A 17224-nucleotide genomic window follows, 5' to 3' on the forward strand; every position below is an offset into this window, starting at 1 on the left:
GACCCTTACGGTCAGACAGAGAGCATGGAACAGAAGGTTAGGATGAGAGATGCTTGGGTATGGTGAAGTGGGTCTTGAGAGCCTGTTTCAAGTTTTGTAGAGAGGTGGAGAGTCTGAGGGAGAAAGGTAGCGCACTCCAAAGAAAAGGGACAGCACATGAAAAATCTTGGAGGCAGGAGTGGATAGAAGTAATCAGAAGAAGGCAGGAGAGGTGGTTGGTGAGAAGAGGATGGGTGGAAGTGTAAAGAGATCTGGTCAGAGATGTAATTGAGAGAAGAGTGAAACAGGGCTTTGAATGCGAGTGAAAAGCTTGATACATTTTCAGAAAGGAAGGGAAGTTAGTGAAGGGCTTGTAAAAGAGGGAAGGTTGACGAGGCGCACTTGGTAAGGGAGATGAGCAAGGGTGCATCATTGAGGATAAATATTATTGAGATGAAAAATGGCAGTTTGTGATAGGTGCTAAATGTGGGGTTTGAAGGAGAGGGAGTAGTCAATGATTACTCCAAAACAGTGCACTTCCACATAAATAGTGATACATTAATAGAGATTGAGATTGTGGGAGTACAGATCGTGCAGGAGGGTGGGAAGACGATCAGCTCAGTTTTCAACAAGTTTAAAAAAGCACTAAAGGCCCATACACATTGGGCAACTTTGAACTGAAAGTCGCTCAAAACCGCAGGTTTGTATGCCCCAGCGATGAGCGCTGCTGCGCACTCCCACAACATCGCTGGGAAAGCCGCTCATCTGCTGGTAATACCAGCAGATGAGTGGCTTTCAGGACAGCGTTGCATAGCGCTCCGCTATGCAACCCCATCCTCCCCCCTCAGTCAGTGCCGGGCAGGGGAAAATCGCTCAGTGTGTATGCACTGAGCGGCTTTCCCCGCAGCGATGACAGCGGTCATCACTGTTCATACACGCTGGCCATAGTCACCCAGTGTGTATGGACCTTAAGAAATGGAATAAGAGAACAGACCGTTGGAGACAAGTGACGGGAGCGGATAAAAGTTCAGGGTAGGAAAGGCAGATATGAGTGTCATCAGCATAGAGATGTTATTGGAATGCAAAAGAGCTAATTAAAAAGGAGAGATCCAATAACAGAACCTTGGGGATACCAGGTAAGTGCACCTGGTGAATCCAGACATTGGTCCTCAGCACATAGGCGCAACCCTGCAGTCTCATGATTGTTGGGATAGATGAGATAGAGTACATTAAGAAAATTAAACATTTTTATATAATGACACCACACACAAAATATCACACACACACACACACACACACACACACCTGAAGTGAGCAGTGAGTTCCATATGAGAGCGTAGCTCATGACGACAAGATGTACAGACAGTTTGGAAAGGGACATCCTTACAAAGAGCAATTAAAACCTTCTTTGCAAATGACGGAATGGGTATGGGACATGGGACACCCTTGGCATCTGTTGAGAAAACAAATAATTTAAGAAAAATTATAAACTTGAGAAGTGATAATACAGGAAACCACACAATGTTCATTTTCTGAATATGTTTTTTACTCATATATATTGTAATGTGAACCACATTTATATATTTTGCAATGCTTATTGTATCTATGTACACTGTTGCAGTTCTTCAATAAAATGTTTGGGAAAAAAAAAAAAATATAAACTTCAAAATTTAACGAGTGATCAACGACTTCAACCAACAAAACCAAAAGCCATTGGAACAAATTCATTGCAATCTTATTCACATATGAATTTAAATGAAGGGTTATATTTTTCCAACTATAATCTATAAAGGATACAATAAATTACTCTAGACTGTAACCGGAGAGACAAAATGATGTATAAAGATGGTGGCTATTTTGTACAGTTATCGCTCTCATCTCTGTAATGCATACATTTCATGTGTGAAGTGCTAAACAGATGGGCATGTGAAACCACATCTTTTGGGACTTTGTAATGCTAATTACTTGTGCATTTGATAACAAAAAAGGAATAAACATAACCGAAAACTGGTTATCTATAGTTCGTGCCCGTTTAGGAGAAGCTATACAAGCCTGGACTACTTGTAAACGGACGTGATTTCTGCATTTTAACATATCTACCTGATTGTTTATCATACATTTATGTTATGCATTGGGCACATACTGCAGGCTTTGTCCCAACACCAAGACTTATTCTACACTTATAAACTGCACCTTTATATAGTGTGCTCTCTGGGAAAACAGCCTAATACGGCCTACACACATGCCGATATTAAGGCATTTTCTAAGCGATTTTGCTTAGTTTGGCAAAGTCGCTTAGCAAATGCCCTCACATCGGTGTATGTGTGGGGCTATATCGGCATCCGCGCGCCTTTATCGCTGGCCGAGATTGATGGACAGTGTCCATCAATCTCGGCATCGGCAGTGTTCTCCCACCGGAGAACACTGGCGCTGTCTGCTCGCTTAGCACACAGAGCTGACAGCTCGCTCTGTGTGTGGGCTGTCAGCTCTGTGTGCTAGGCGATAGCGGCGCAGCACAGCCCGACCTAGCATAGCTAGGTAGCCCTGCACACATCGCAATGGGATGCAGTTACAATCCCGGCGGTCGGGATCCCGGCGTTCAGAATCCCGATGCCGGAATCCCGACCGCCGAAATGCCAACACATTCTCCCTCCGTGGGTGTCCACGACACCCCTGGAGGGAGAATAAATTAGCGTGCTGAGCGTAGCGAGGCACCGGGCCCGCTGCGTGGCGAGCGCAGCGAGCCCGCAAGGGGGGGCGATCCACGTCCCCCCCTTGTCGGCATTTCGGCTGTCGGGATTCCGGCGTCGGGATTCTGAACGCCGGGATCCAATTCTGAATCCATCGCAGTGTGTGTAGGGCCCATAAGTAAGCATTTTGAAAAGTACAAAGTTTAATCTAGAAATAATACTTGTATACGAATAGACCGTAGAGGGTACTGTTGCCTCAATTAGAAGTATATTAGGAGTATAAGAAAGTAATACATGGATTAACAGTAGAGGGGATTGTTGCCTCAATTATGAGTATAAGGAATAATATCTTGTTACAATGTGTACATCGATTAAGTGACAATGCCGTCAATATTGATTTATCTGCAACTTTGTTTCCAATGGGAACTACAATGGCTAGATATAGGACGCTGTTTGTTATGACCATAACAAGGTAACACCTGAGGTGGAACTACACTTACTTAAAGAACTGCTATTGTTCACAACACGCACATAATAGCAAATTTACACGTACCTTTAAAAGAAAAATTATGGACAAAGTGGTTGCTTGAAGACATGTGCTTCAGACATTCATCTCTTTGGTAAAATAGAAGGAAACAGCTAGGACAAGCAAAGCACTGGATATCCAGTGGCCGAAGATCTCTTTCGTGGCCATCTGCCAACTCAGCCTAGATAAAAGACGACAAAAAACATAACATAAGCTGGGAGCAACTAGAAGGTTTGCAGAGTTATTATTGACACTAATGCAAGCCACTTCAAAGCCATTCACAGGAACAGAGTCAGTTAGTAGCATGGCAAGGAGCTTCAAGGAAATCTCTGCATTACAGGTGGGGTCTTCTTTATCCCTGTATTCCAAAAACCAAAATATGCCGAAAACCGTGGTTTTTCAGAATATTTCGGTCGTCCCCCAGCCCCTCCCCCGCCAGACCCTTTTTTTCATACTTGCCTCATCCCCCAGTGTCCATGGCAGCCTCCGGGATCCTCTTCAGCAGCATTTCTGATCCCTGGGAAGGAGTGCGCAGGTGACGTCACTGGCGCACTCGCACGAAGCACCCATGGTACCAGAGATTCTGCTGAAGAGGATCCTGTAGGCCAGGGGTGGCCAAACCGGTCCTCGAGATCTACCAACGGTCCACGTTTTCCAGGTTACCTAGCTGGTGCACAGGTGTAGGCATTACTAACTGTCACATTTTAAAACCTGCTGCATTCATTCCTACTATAAATCCACAGGTTGCCTGGAAAACATGCACCGTTGGTAGATCTTGAGGACAGGTTTGGCCACCCCTGCTGTAGGCTGCCACCAGGGGACTAGGTCAGTATGAAGAAAAAAAAACAAATTCCAAAATCCGAAAAAAATCCCTTATCCAAAATGTTCGTTTTCCCGAGCATTTCAGATAAGGGATACTCAACCTGTACTTATATATTCTGGGGCTTACAGAGCTAGCTAACATATTCCAGGCCCCTAACACAAAAATCTATGGATTAATGTACACTGAAATTGAAAGACACATCAACAGTTACAAGCAGACTTTCCTATCCCTAGTACCTATTTTTTTCAGATATCTCCAACTCAGCCATGCCTGCACAACTCAGGTTATGAGCTTTTTTGTTCTGCATCGAGTATATATCACCCCTGAGCAGCTGGTGAAACTCGGGGGCAGGACTGAATCTAGGTGCCCGAAGTGCAGCTCACTGCACTTGTTATGGCATGTCCTGTTATTGTTTCATTCTGGGCAGAAGTAACTAAGATAATGACTGACTGGTGTACCAGCAGATGTTTTTACTCCACTGGTATGCATATTGGCTGCTTTTAAAGATGATGCATTGGATAAATACACACAAAGTTTTGTTATAAATCAATGTATATTAGCGAAGGTCTGGGTGGCTCGACTGGATAGCCTCGGAGGGCCCCACAGTTGCTTCATGGGTTTCACTATTCAAAGAGGGCATGACAAATTCACATACATATCTCAGCAAGGCAGAAAAAAAATGATAATAAAATCTGTAATACTGTAGATGGCAGGAGTCTTCCTTTTACAAAACCGAAAGATCTGGGATAGAGTACAGACTCTTTTCTAATTTTGAAGTGATTTATGGTTTCTACAGTGATAAAGCTTGTTCTGTTAATATAATCTTATTGGTAATAATTGTATCTCTATATTTTCATATAAGAGACCTCGAGACTCATCTTTATTAGCAAAGGACATGTACAAGTATTTAATACACAGCATTGTTTAATTGTTCACTGTATTGCTTTTGTTTTGATTCTCTTTTCTGTACTTGCAAAACAAAAATAAAAACCACGTAGCTACAGTGACAACAGCAAGCCCCTATAGTGATAGAATTGGACTTTCATAGTTTTAAAAAGAGGCAGTGCCATTCCCTCATGAATACTTTCAGAAGCCCCATTGTAGCAAAGAGCTTGTAGCTTTTTTCCCCGCCATCAGCACCAATGGGAAGCTTTACCGAGCACACAAGGTGTTTACCCGGGATGCGGTCATTTGGTCTACAGCATGATGGTCGACAGTCATTAGGTCGACATCATTAAGTCGACATGGGAAAAGGTCATTAGTTCGACAGGTCATTAGTTTTACAATGTCTAAGTCGACAGTCAAAAGGCCGACATGGGGTTTTTCATTGTCTTTTCAGCAGACATGCAGTATTTCATGCCCTACCATCCACTAGGGCATGGCGGGAGAATAAAGTAGCGTGCCGAGCGCAGCGGTGCACTTGAAACTCTGTCAATGTCGACATTCAGGTAAAAAAACATTGAAAAACCCCATGTCGACCATCATGCTGTAGACTAGCGGTTCTCAAACTGTGGGTCCTGACCCCCAAGTGGGTCCCGACCATCTCAGTATGGGGTTGCAACTATTCAAAAATCTGTTGAATTGTTTATTTTAGACTCCTCCCATCATTTTATACCTCCACAATGCTGCCATGCAGGTGCTCTCTGATGACTACACATGTTATGTGATCTTCTGCAGTAACTTTCTGGGGTCCCGTAATTATTGTTATTGTCTGATGGGGTCCCAGAGCAAAATAGTTTGAGGACCCCTGCTGTAGACCAAATGATCCCAACCCGCTTACCCGTCACCTTCCAAACTAGACCATATAAATAAACTGGGTCAAAAGGCCAACATGCAAGAGGTTAAAACATATTCATGGTTTCTCATGAAGCGGGTAAGGTTTGGCTGCTAGTGGTACCGGTTAGGCACTTCACCAAAGTTTAGGGCACCAGAGGAATGTTTTGATTAGAATTAGTTGTAAAACACAAAGCACATGTTGACCATTTTGTGTTGGCAATTTAACGGTCGATTTACTGACTAAATAATGTCAAATATTTAATAAACACCCAAATTATTCTCATCTGGTCCACAGCTGATACCCTGAAATGCACCAAGGAACATCCTTTTAACCACTTGTCTCTAATTAGATGCAGGCTTTTCCTGACCTGGCCACATCTGATGATCTGATGCAACCAGTCAAAAAGCCTGCAGTGTGCCTGCAGGAAGAAAATCTGGTAACAGACGAATATGAAAATAAATATATATATATATATATATATATATATATATATATATATATATATATATATACACACACACATACATATATACACACACACACACACATATATATATATATATATATATATATATATATATATATATATATATATATATATATATATATATATATATATATATATATATATATATATATATATATATATATATATATATATATATATATATATATATACATATACACACACACACACACTTTTGCTGACCTTTAAGAGATGGTTGTTATAGTCTTTTAAGCTTGGAAATCGCAGAAGACAGACGTAACAGGAATACGAGGTCGAGCACACTCCACGAAGACAAATAGTTGGATCACAAGGGGAGTGGTCAAATCTAAATAATACAAGAGCACAGTAATAAGCAATAGTAAAAACATTCACAGAAATCATAGCCATCAAATAACAGAGAAATTACATTTACCTATGAGCCCAAAAGAATAAACTATGGCATTCTTCATTCCGCGTACCAGTTATTGTACATTTAAACGTTTTGTAGTCACAGACCATACCCTAAATCTTTCTTGTGGCTTCCTGAGTGCAATTACATAAAGTGATAATTTGACAGCTAATAGTTTGCTCTCATTAACACAGAACTCTACTATAATTTATCGAGATACATTTCTATCCCTACACGAGTAGTATTCCATAATTCATACTGGTTAGCTGGTATTTCCCATCCCCACTGCTACTTAGGGGCCCCATTTATTAATGATCGCAAATATTTCCACCCAGGATCGCAATTGCAAAAAGCGATCCCAACGGCGGGATGCATCATTCCTGACACGCAGGGACAGGGCTCTGAAAGGAGCCCGTCCCTGCGATGTGCTGAGCCAGGGGGCCTGCACATGGGTGGTTAGTGCTGATTCCCCGCCGACCGCGCTGCCCCGGCAGCAATACAGTGTGTAGCCCATAGGCTACCGCCATCTGCGAATGGCGGTAGCCTATGGGATGCGATGCTGCCCAATGTTGATACATCGGGCAGCTTTGCATGCCCCATAGAAACCTATGGGGGAGGCAGCCAACGGAGGTGCACGAGGGATCATTGTCGGGATCAGAGATTCCTGCTGTGTTCCCTCCTACATACATTGGGGTGTTACTTAATATTTGTGGCTAAACCCCGAAAGATTTATCTACAAATATTGAATGATAAATGGGCATCTAAATGTTTGGGATGTATAGATTATCCTGGTTATAACTGGTTAGTTCATTGGCTAAGGTGATTAACCCTTTGAGCGCAAAAATCTGTGAGATGCGCAAAAATATCCGCTAAGAATACCAGCATCACTCACATTTGTTATACAAATTCAAATAAAAAATATATATTTCCTATAGAATGTAAACATTACAGGTCCAAGTGATGAATAAAAACTGTTTGCTTGACAATTTTCACACCAGTTTGGACAAATTCACTTGGAACTCAAAGGGCGGTATTCAATGAGAATACCTGCGAGGTGCAGCGAATCCTTTTTAGGATTCGCTGCACATTCGCCACGTTCCGGAGCCAACGGGCTCCGGTATTCAACGTGTCAGGGGCTCGCTGCCCCTGACAGGCGAATATGAGCTCCTGCGGCGATTGCCGCAGGGAGCCTGAGGAGGGTGCCAGGCAGAGAGATGGAAGTCTCTCTGCCTGCCCCTGAACGTTTGTGGGGGGCAGGTGGGCTCCCCGGGTGCCAGGCAGCACAGGCTGCCCCCCGGGGGTGCCAGCAGGGGAGCGTATATTCACTACACACGATCGTAACGATCGGGTGCAGTGAATATATGAATATGTAATGAGCGGCTCGGCTCCGGCGCCCCCTGCTGGCTGCTGTGTAAAAAAAAAAAAAAATATTTTTTTTAAATTAAATATATATTTATGTGCTTACAGCACATGAATAAAAGTAGCATGCCCCTCAGAATAAAATTCCTGATTTTTTGACACCAAATATAAAAAACAAAACACTTTATTTTAAAAGTTCACATTCCACTTCTCCATAAAAAGATAGCGATTCCTACTCGGTGAATCATGGCGAAAAAAAATCTTCAAATGTATTCACCATGTGGTCATTGAATAGGGTGATTCACCGTTTTTTTGTCAAAAATTCGCCAAACAGCACAAATTCGCCATAAAAACATGGCGAATCAGGCTCATTGAATACCGCCCAAAGGGTTAAAGCAACATGATGTTCTGTTTACAGATCCTATGATTTTCACAAGGATATCCTATTATATTAAGATTTCTTTCTTTAAAAATACACTATTTTGTTAGCCTACTGTATGCGATTACAGCTACTCACAATTTGTACAACATAGATTATACTGGGCTACCTTTGCTATCCCTGGTGGTCTTCATTAGATTAAGAAAATGATTCTGTTGCCCAAAGTTCATATTGTTATAACTATGTTTTGCTACATTAAAGTATCTTGCAATTATAAAGCATTTGGTGCCCTCACATTTAGGTTTAGGTTTTTTTTAAAACGGAGGATTGATATGGGTCTCATGACCGCTCCAGACTATACATTTATCATAATTATAGTGTAATAAGGTTTGTTGCCTTAACATTGTGTTTGGCATTTTGCCGCATATTAGCTTTTGTTCTCCACGTGATTTTGGGCTAGATTATGTTCAATGGCGATTCCATTTTCACTCTGTCCTGGTAATTTCCAGGTGCAGAGATTTATGTTACCAAGGCAGAAAATCTTTGGAAAAAAGGCGAGGTTTTGAAGCATATGACTTCTCCTATGTATCTTTTTTTGTACTGTTCATAATCACTTATTACTGTTTTGATATATTGCAAAAATTTCCTGGGATAATATTTTTGGTGAGTGTCATCTTTGACCCTTTGTTCATTGTGAAATAATGCCAATTGTTTCTATATTTCTAAGCGATATGCTTTGAAAGTAATAAAAATATTTTTGAAAAAAATATTGTATAGTATAAAAGTGTCTAACTTTTTTCTAACCCGCATGTATTGGCATAGTGCTTTTAGAAAACTGCTTTCACATTGCAAGCTTGGGTCACACCTTTTCACACGTCACCCATTATATATAGGGCAACCCTGGTTTAACCTGGGTTGCTTGATCTGGGTTAGTCACTTTGGTGCTTTGACCATGTAACTTGACCCTGGTTGACTCTGCAATAATCCGGGTTATTATAAGAGCAATGTGAAAGAGGTATAAGAGATACACAAATGAAAACTGAATTAAAACTAAATGACTTTTCATCAGCATGAACAATAAATATTTAGATTACCTTTTAAGATGACCTAGCAACAGTTGGCCCATGTCAAATTTTCTATTGCAGTGCATAACAGGACAAGTGATTGGTTGGCTGTTCACGGGGACATGCTCCCTGCCATTAAACACATTCCTGCGGCTGGAACTAACGTGACCTGGCTTGAGGCCTTACATTTGAAAAAAACAAAGAAGAAAAATAAAATTTTACATAAATTCTCTTAATTTTACTTTTTATATACATTGTGTTGATCAGCACACCAAAAGAATGATATAAATATGCCTCATCACAGCTCTGCCTGCACCAGCCTAAACCCTGCAGAGAATCAAACAGATGCAAACCTTGATCTTCAGAGGACTGTACAGCAATTCATGTTTCCTTACAGGCACAATTAGGTCACAAATTATTAGTCACTGGTTAAAAACCCATTAAAATGACAGGTACCCAAACCTAAATATAGATTGGGAAGTCGCTGCTCACACACGAGTTGCCGGTTTTCCTGTGTTTGTAGAGCTATCCTTTTATTTATACAGATGCTGTATATCTGTAAAGGACAGGCTTTAATAATGCTGCATTATATATATACACCACTACTGGCATGAGAAAGGTCCCTAGTCTGGAGGTGGAGACCAGTACTCACCAGCAGCTGTCTAGAGGGGTCTGGGTATGGCCTGTACAGTGATTGAGGGGCGAGCACAGGACCCTGTCACTCCACTTTCACAGGGTATATAAAGCAGCCGAGACAGTTATTTGCCTCTTCCTCACCCACATCATCTGCATCCCCAGCACCGACCCCTCCTCCCCTCCACCATACTGCTAAGCCCACACAGGGTCTCACCTGTTTGTGCCAGACTGATTCACCTTCTCTCCCTGCTGGCAAGTGGACACGTGTCCCCATTACCTCAGTTCTAACAGTCTGGTAGATAATGCATTAATTTCCAGGTTACTGATACTTCTTGCTGCAGTGTCCCATAATGGCAAGTAATCTGGGGTAGCAGCATAGCACATAATGGATGTGCAGAATATGCGGTATATGGTGGAAGCAGTATATGGAGGAGGGGTGACCTGTACATAAAGGGCACTGTATGGATGTGTATGGGGATGCAGTGTATATAGAGGCACTATATGGTGGGGGCACAGCGTACATAGGTGCGTGTCCTTAACTGATCCCATCAGCAACACTCCAGTAGCCACTGGCAGCACCACAGAGGTGAGAAAAACCCCTAGACATGAATGAAATGATCAGTACTTTGCGGTTTATTGATCCCTGCATTTGTAGTCCGGTACAATAATATCTACAACCACAAAATAAAGAATACTTTATAAAGAAATAAAAAGCATCAACTGATAACCCATGAGGGTAGGCTTGCAACAGTGTTCAAATAACCCAGGTTGGACCTAGTTTTTTAATGTGAAAGGGATATTAGTCAGCAGGCGTGGTAGTTTGAAGAAGATGCCAAGATCCGTATACAGACGCCGGCATAGCAAATGCCTTCACAAGACCAGTGGTGAAAAGCATCAGGATGCCAAATGTCAGTGACTACAAGGGGCGGGATAGGGTCAGGCCAGGAATGTGGAGTTAGGTCAGGCACTAGTGGGGGCGTCGCATGACTGAAAACTCCATGGTATTTAACTGGGAGAAGGAGTGGGGAGTGACATTCCAAGTTTTTGGACCTTGATAAAGACCCGATAACGGGTTCAAATGCGTTGGTCAGAGGATTGTGGGACTGGAGACGTTTGCAGCACTGTGCACAGCCTGGACCAGAGCCTGTTGCCCGGGACGGACACTGTACATGCGCTTATTGAACGGTTTTTATATCAGTTCAACTCTTTCTGGTAATGTGCTGCACACTTACCTTGTCCCCTCAAACCATTTGGTTTATTTGTGATTATTAAAATTAAAACTGAATTAAAACTGTACTTCACTATAAACCATCATTGGTACTTGTTCAGTTTCACGGCGGCAGATATAATCGCATGCGATGCGATCGGATGCAATTTTGTACCTGTTCATAACCCCACTATCCATGGAGTTGATTTTATATAGTGTGGCGAGTCACCGAGCCCGAAGCGTGGCAAGCGTACGCGGATTACTTATATTCCGTGCTGAGCGCAGCGAGCCCCGCAAGGGGACGCGGAATACATGTAATCCGCGTCCCCTTGCGGGGCTCGCCACGCTTCGGGTTTGGTGGCTAAAATCGGTGGATAGTGGGGTTATGAACAGGTACAAAATCGCATCACATGCGATTTATCTGCCGTCGTGAAACTAAACAAGTACCCCATCATTTTTCCTCCATATGTACACTGCCTACAAGATCCACCCTTTAAGATCTGCATTTCATCAGCTGTGCTAGTTAAGTGGAATATTTTGTGTGTTAACCAGTGGAAGTTATATAGGTTCAGGCTGTGGGGAGGGAAAGGTTATGGTTAAGCACATAGAAGGGTTGGGGTGGCAGGTGGAGGGTAACTATACTTACCTGTCCCTTGTCCAGATGCGAGTGTCTGTATTCTGACTGCCGGCATCATCAACACCGGTCATCTGTGTGTATCCCGTAGGAAGCATCTGTGTTTCATTCACACCAGATTATCAAGAACAGCTCCATGATCGGAGCCTGCCAATACATAGTACCACAGACTGCAGCCAGACCGGACTACAAAAGCAGAGAATCGTGAGCCGCAAATTACTCCTAGTGTACACTTCATGTATGTTATAGGAGTATTCCTCAGGTCATTTTTCTCCTGTTGTACACAGATAGGAGTTATTACCTTCCAACTACCTGGGACTAAAATAATGAGTTAGTAATATGGATACAATGTACACTGTCATTAACAGCTAGTGTTTTATTACCGGATTGCTGCACTTCCAAGTTAACATACTAAATACCCTGATCAGTCATTTTTATTCATACTTTTTGAAGGTTAAACATGTTTTTTTATCCCATATCCAAAATATTCAAAAAATTGTAGGTTTCTTTAATACTTACCTCCTCCCCTGGAGTCCACGGCAGCCATCGTAATAGTCTTCAGTGGCATCCCCAGTCCCAAGGATTCATCCTTGGGACCAGGGATGCTGCTGAAGAGGATTCCAATGTCCAAAGGGTAAACCGTGGGACCAGCTAAGCATGAGAAAAAAAGTTTTAGAAATCTGCAAAAATCCCTTATCCAAAATGCTCCTGGTCCCGAGCATTTCGGATAAGGTAAACTCAACCTGTACTAATACAGTATCATTGAACATTTATACATTTAGTGGTTTCCTGTGAACAGCACCAATGCAGAGCTATCCTTTTAATTGCTGGAGGCATAATGATCAATTAGGAATTAGGAATGATAGTTTCCATTAACCAGAGGGATCTGTGATCACATATATTTAGTTACTTATTTTGATTACCTGGCATTTTCAACCACTGATTTACACACACTTTTGCAGCATTTGCACCAGGTAGATCCTTGATAAATTCCAATTCTTGCAAACCATGAGCATGCTGATAGTTTATCTTCTCCTACATATTGGAAACAAATGTAAAATTTGTAATGTAGGTAAAACTGAAATATGTAAAATTATTCATGTAGCAGATGTAATGAATTTCTCTAAAAACAGTACATGGCATTGGTGATATTGCTGGACTAAAATAATTTTAACATACAATAAATCGGAAGGATTTCACATACTCTCAGGCAGCGCAGACCGTGTAGTGATTAGCATAAAGGTGCCCATACACGTTACAATTATTGTATACAATATTGTATACAATATCGCATCTCATCCGATCTCAGTTTTGCGATGACATCAGATGAAATGAGATCTAGTACAAAAAGTATGTGCAGCACGTACTTTCTGTACTAGATCTCATCTCATCTGATGTCATCGCAAAACCGAGATCGGATGAGATGCGATATTGTATACAATATTGTATACAATAATTGTAACGTGTATGGGCACCTTTACTGCCTCACAGCGCTGAGGTCACCGGTTAAATTTCCATCATGGCCATAACTGTGCAGAGTTTGTATATTCTCCCCGTACTTGCATGGGTTTCCTCCGGGTACTCCGGTTTCCTCCCACAATCCAAAAATATAGTGGTAGGTGAATTGGCTCCCAACAATTGAAAATTGTCACTTTAGGTTATACATAAGGGAAACTCAAGGAGAATTTGAGGTTATTTAATTTAAATATTGTGGAGGTAACCCTTAAACATTAATAGAACTATGTGTGTAGACTACACAGATTCCAGAGGAAGGGCAGAGAGTCCCAAGTTCTTAAGTATCTCATAAATAAGGAATGGCAACTATTAGCAGGACTCAACCTATCCTCAGGAGAGATGACTGAATGTGTCCTTTACAGGAAGAAGCTTGTAAGGGATTTTCAGAGCCTTAAAGTGATGTGCTGTAGCCAAACACAGCGCCTTATCCAGACCCGATCACTGCTGTGCAAATTTGCAAAAGTCTGCCGAAGTCACCGCCCAGACAGAGTGAAAACCTGCCCTGTACAAGTCTGCGAGTGACTTGCGATAATATCACAGATCAGCTGCAAATCCATACGCAACTCACATCTAATGACTTTCATTCTGTGTAAGTGTGCCCTGACCCTTCCACAGCTCTGCAACAGACACAGGCTGATCGAGGCCAGAGTGGACATGACATTGCGCCCCCACATCGGGATCGAATTGCAAGCGCACATCGCGTGAACACCCCCTTTAGTCATCTTCACATGTATTTGGACAATACTGAAAGATAATAGCGGATTATGCTTACGATAATTCCTTTTCTTCGGAATACTTCATGGCAGCCTTAACACTGGGTTTAGCCCCTCCTCCTCCTTATAGACAGGTCGGTTTTTTCCCCTAGGATCCTCCCACACCACGTATATAAGCATGCTCCACCCTAATCCCCTTAGTCTTTGAATGTGTCCTCCCATGATCCTAGGAAAAAACACAGACAAAGGGCGGGAATTCATAGGCTGCCATGAAGTATTCCGAAGAAAAGGAATTATCGTTAGCATAATCCGCTATTTACTTCTTCCTACTTCATGGCAGCCTTAACACTGGGATATATCAAAGCAGAATAAAGGGTGGGCTACCATACCTTATGCCATAACATGGCTAAGGATACGCTCTCCGAATTGTTTCCTATTCACATCCAGAGCGTAATGTTTAGTAAATGTATGTATCGATGACCAAGTTGTTGCCGAACAGATGTCTTTCATGGACACATTTGCCTCTCTTGCCCAAGACACCGCCATTGCCCTTGTTGAATGTGCCTTAATCATTCTAGGTGCTTCTCGTCCAATCTTTTTATATGCAAAAGATATCATTTCTTTAACCCATCTTGAGATGGTCTGTCTAGACGGTGCCAATCCTTTCTTGGCTCCCATTGGAACGACGAATAATGACTTTTTTTTTCTGAAACCTTCAGTTCTTTTTAAATACATAGAGACTGCTCTCACCACATCCAACATATGTAATTTTTCTTCTTTCGGGTTACTAGGCTCAGGGTAAAAGGATGGTAGGACTATTTCCTGATTAATATGGAAAGCTGACACCACTTTAGGAAGAAAAAGTGGATTAGTCCTTAACACCAATCTGTCAGGAAAAAACTTTAAGTAAGGTTCTTGTGCCCATAGGGCCTGGAGCTCACTCACCCTCTTTGCTGAAGTAATAGCGACTAAAAACACGATTTTCCATGTCAAGAACTTTAGTTTACATCTATCCAAAGGTTCGAATGGTGGTGACATCAAAGTATTTAGAACTAAATTCAAGTCCCACTGAGGTACAACTGATCTTATCTGAGGCCTCATTCTTTTAATGGCCTGACAGAACCTTTTTATAAGAAGTTCATGGTCTGCTAACTTTCTATCCAGAAATACGCTCAACGCCGAGATGTGGACCTTCAGTGTAGCTACTGCTAGGCCTTTAGCAAACCCATCACACAGGAATTGTAAAACATGAGGTATGTCCGCGTTGTGAGCCTGGCATTTATCCTTGGCCCATCTGGCAAAGACCTCCCATATTCTGTAGTATACATTCGAGGACACTTTCTTTCTTGCTTGAAGAAGCACCTCTACCACTTCCGATGACAACCCCTTATTTCTTAATAATCGCCTCTCAATCTCCAGGCCGTCAAATTTAGCTTGTGAGGTTCTGGATAGATCAGTGGTCCTTGGCATAACATGTTTGGACGTACTGGCCATTTCAGTGGTCTCTCCACCGCCATACTCATTACAAGGAGGAAACCAAGGTCTTCTGGGCCAATCCGGTAGAATGATCACCACTTGCGCCTTTTCCTCCCTGGTTTTCCTGAGCACCCTGGAGATTAGTGCAAACGGAGGGAATATATAAGCCAGCGTGAAGTCCCATCTCTGCGATAGGGCATCTATCCATATAGACCCCTGCATCTTGCACCTTGAGAAGAATTTTGGAAGTTTCTTGTTTTTGGATGACACCATCAGGTCCACCTCTGGTGTTCCGAATCTCTTGACTATCATGTGAAATAGGGATTCTTCCAATTCCCATTCCCCTGGTAACACCTGATTTCTGCTCAGGAAATCCGCCACCTTGTTCTCTCGACCTGGAACATAAAAAGCTGAAATTGACCTTAGATGACCTTCTGCCCAGTTCATTATATTCGCTATCTCCTTCATGAGCGCACGACTTCTCGTCCCTCCTTGTTTGTTTATATATGAAACAGCGGCTATGTTGTCTGAGAACACTTTCAGGTGGGAGTTTGAAATTTCTACTTGAAAATGCCATATCACTAGCCATACTGCTCTTAGTTCCTTCTGGTTGGAAGACATCGTCCGTTCTGCTGGTGTCCATGTTCCTTGACATGACCGCCCCCCATCCGATAGCGATTGTGTCTGTAGTAGGTCTTAGAACTTGTGGACTTTCTAAGGACGTTGTTCTTAGTGGCAATAGATCGCTGGACCACCAATTCAGAGAATCTTTTGCCTGTTCTGACACTTACCCAGAAAGACATCGGTTTTAGGGAATATCTTATGATTTCCATCTGAAACTGCCGCATACGCCATCTTGCCCATGGTACTACCTCCATTGCTGAAGACATCATTCCTAACAGGCTTACTGCTGTTCTTAACTGTATACGATCTTGATGCTGAAACAGTGATGCCAGATTTCGTATTTTCTCGCATCTTTCCTTGGAGAGGGAGACGACGAATTTCTTAGAGTCTAGTGCGATGCCCAGAAACTAAATTCTTTGCGACGGCTCTACGTGACTCTTCTTCCGGTTTATTATCCAGCCGTGTTGTTGAAGACATAGTATTACCTCTGCTGCCGCTGCTGAGGCTTCTTCCCTTGATCTTCCTGTTATGAGTAAATCGTCTAGATAAGCCCAAATATTGATTCCTCTTTTCCTTAGATGAGCTAATAGTGTCACCAGTATTTTGGTAAACACCCTTGGGGATGACGTGAGTCCGAAGGGCAGACATGTAAATTGAAAAAGCATTTCTTTCATGCAAAACCTTAGATACATTCAGTCTACTTTCCTTATGGGGATGTGGATATACGCATCTTTGAGATCCACTGAGATAAGCCAATCTCCTCTTCTTACCCCCAGAAGTATGGACTTCAGTGTTTCCATGTGGAATTTCTTCTTCCACAATCTTATATTCAAGTCTCTTAAGTCTAATATAATCCGGAACCCTCCGGATACTTTGGGAACAACAAAAATTCGGGAGTAAAACCCGGTACCTTCTTCTGAATTTGG

General features: G+C 42.3%; 1 protein-coding gene across 4 annotated transcripts in view; it reads right to left on the minus strand.

The window, feature by feature from the left end:
• Positions 1–17224, minus strand: part of ZNF451 (zinc finger protein 451) — a 47411-nt gene that overhangs the window by 18753 nt on the left and 11434 nt on the right. For all 4 annotated transcript variants that reach the window (XM_083177286.1, XM_083177284.1, XM_083177285.1 and 1 more), the window contains 5 exons: positions 12894–13005; positions 9524–9674; positions 6505–6628; positions 3223–3376; positions 1285–1432 (listed from right to left, as the gene is read on the minus strand). In XM_083177286.1, coding sequence (XP_083033412.1) covers positions 1285–1432; positions 3223–3376; positions 6505–6628; positions 9524–9674; positions 12894–13005 — 689 coding nt within the window. The remainder of the gene's footprint in view (positions 1–1284; positions 1433–3222; positions 3377–6504; positions 6629–9523; positions 9675–12893; positions 13006–17224) is intronic.

Source organism: Crinia signifera, chromosome 3, assembly GCF_055691185.1.
Source record: "Crinia signifera chromosome 3, ASM5569118v1, whole genome shotgun sequence".
In the NCBI taxonomy this organism is placed as follows: Eukaryota; Metazoa; Chordata; class Amphibia; order Anura; family Myobatrachidae; genus Crinia; species Crinia signifera.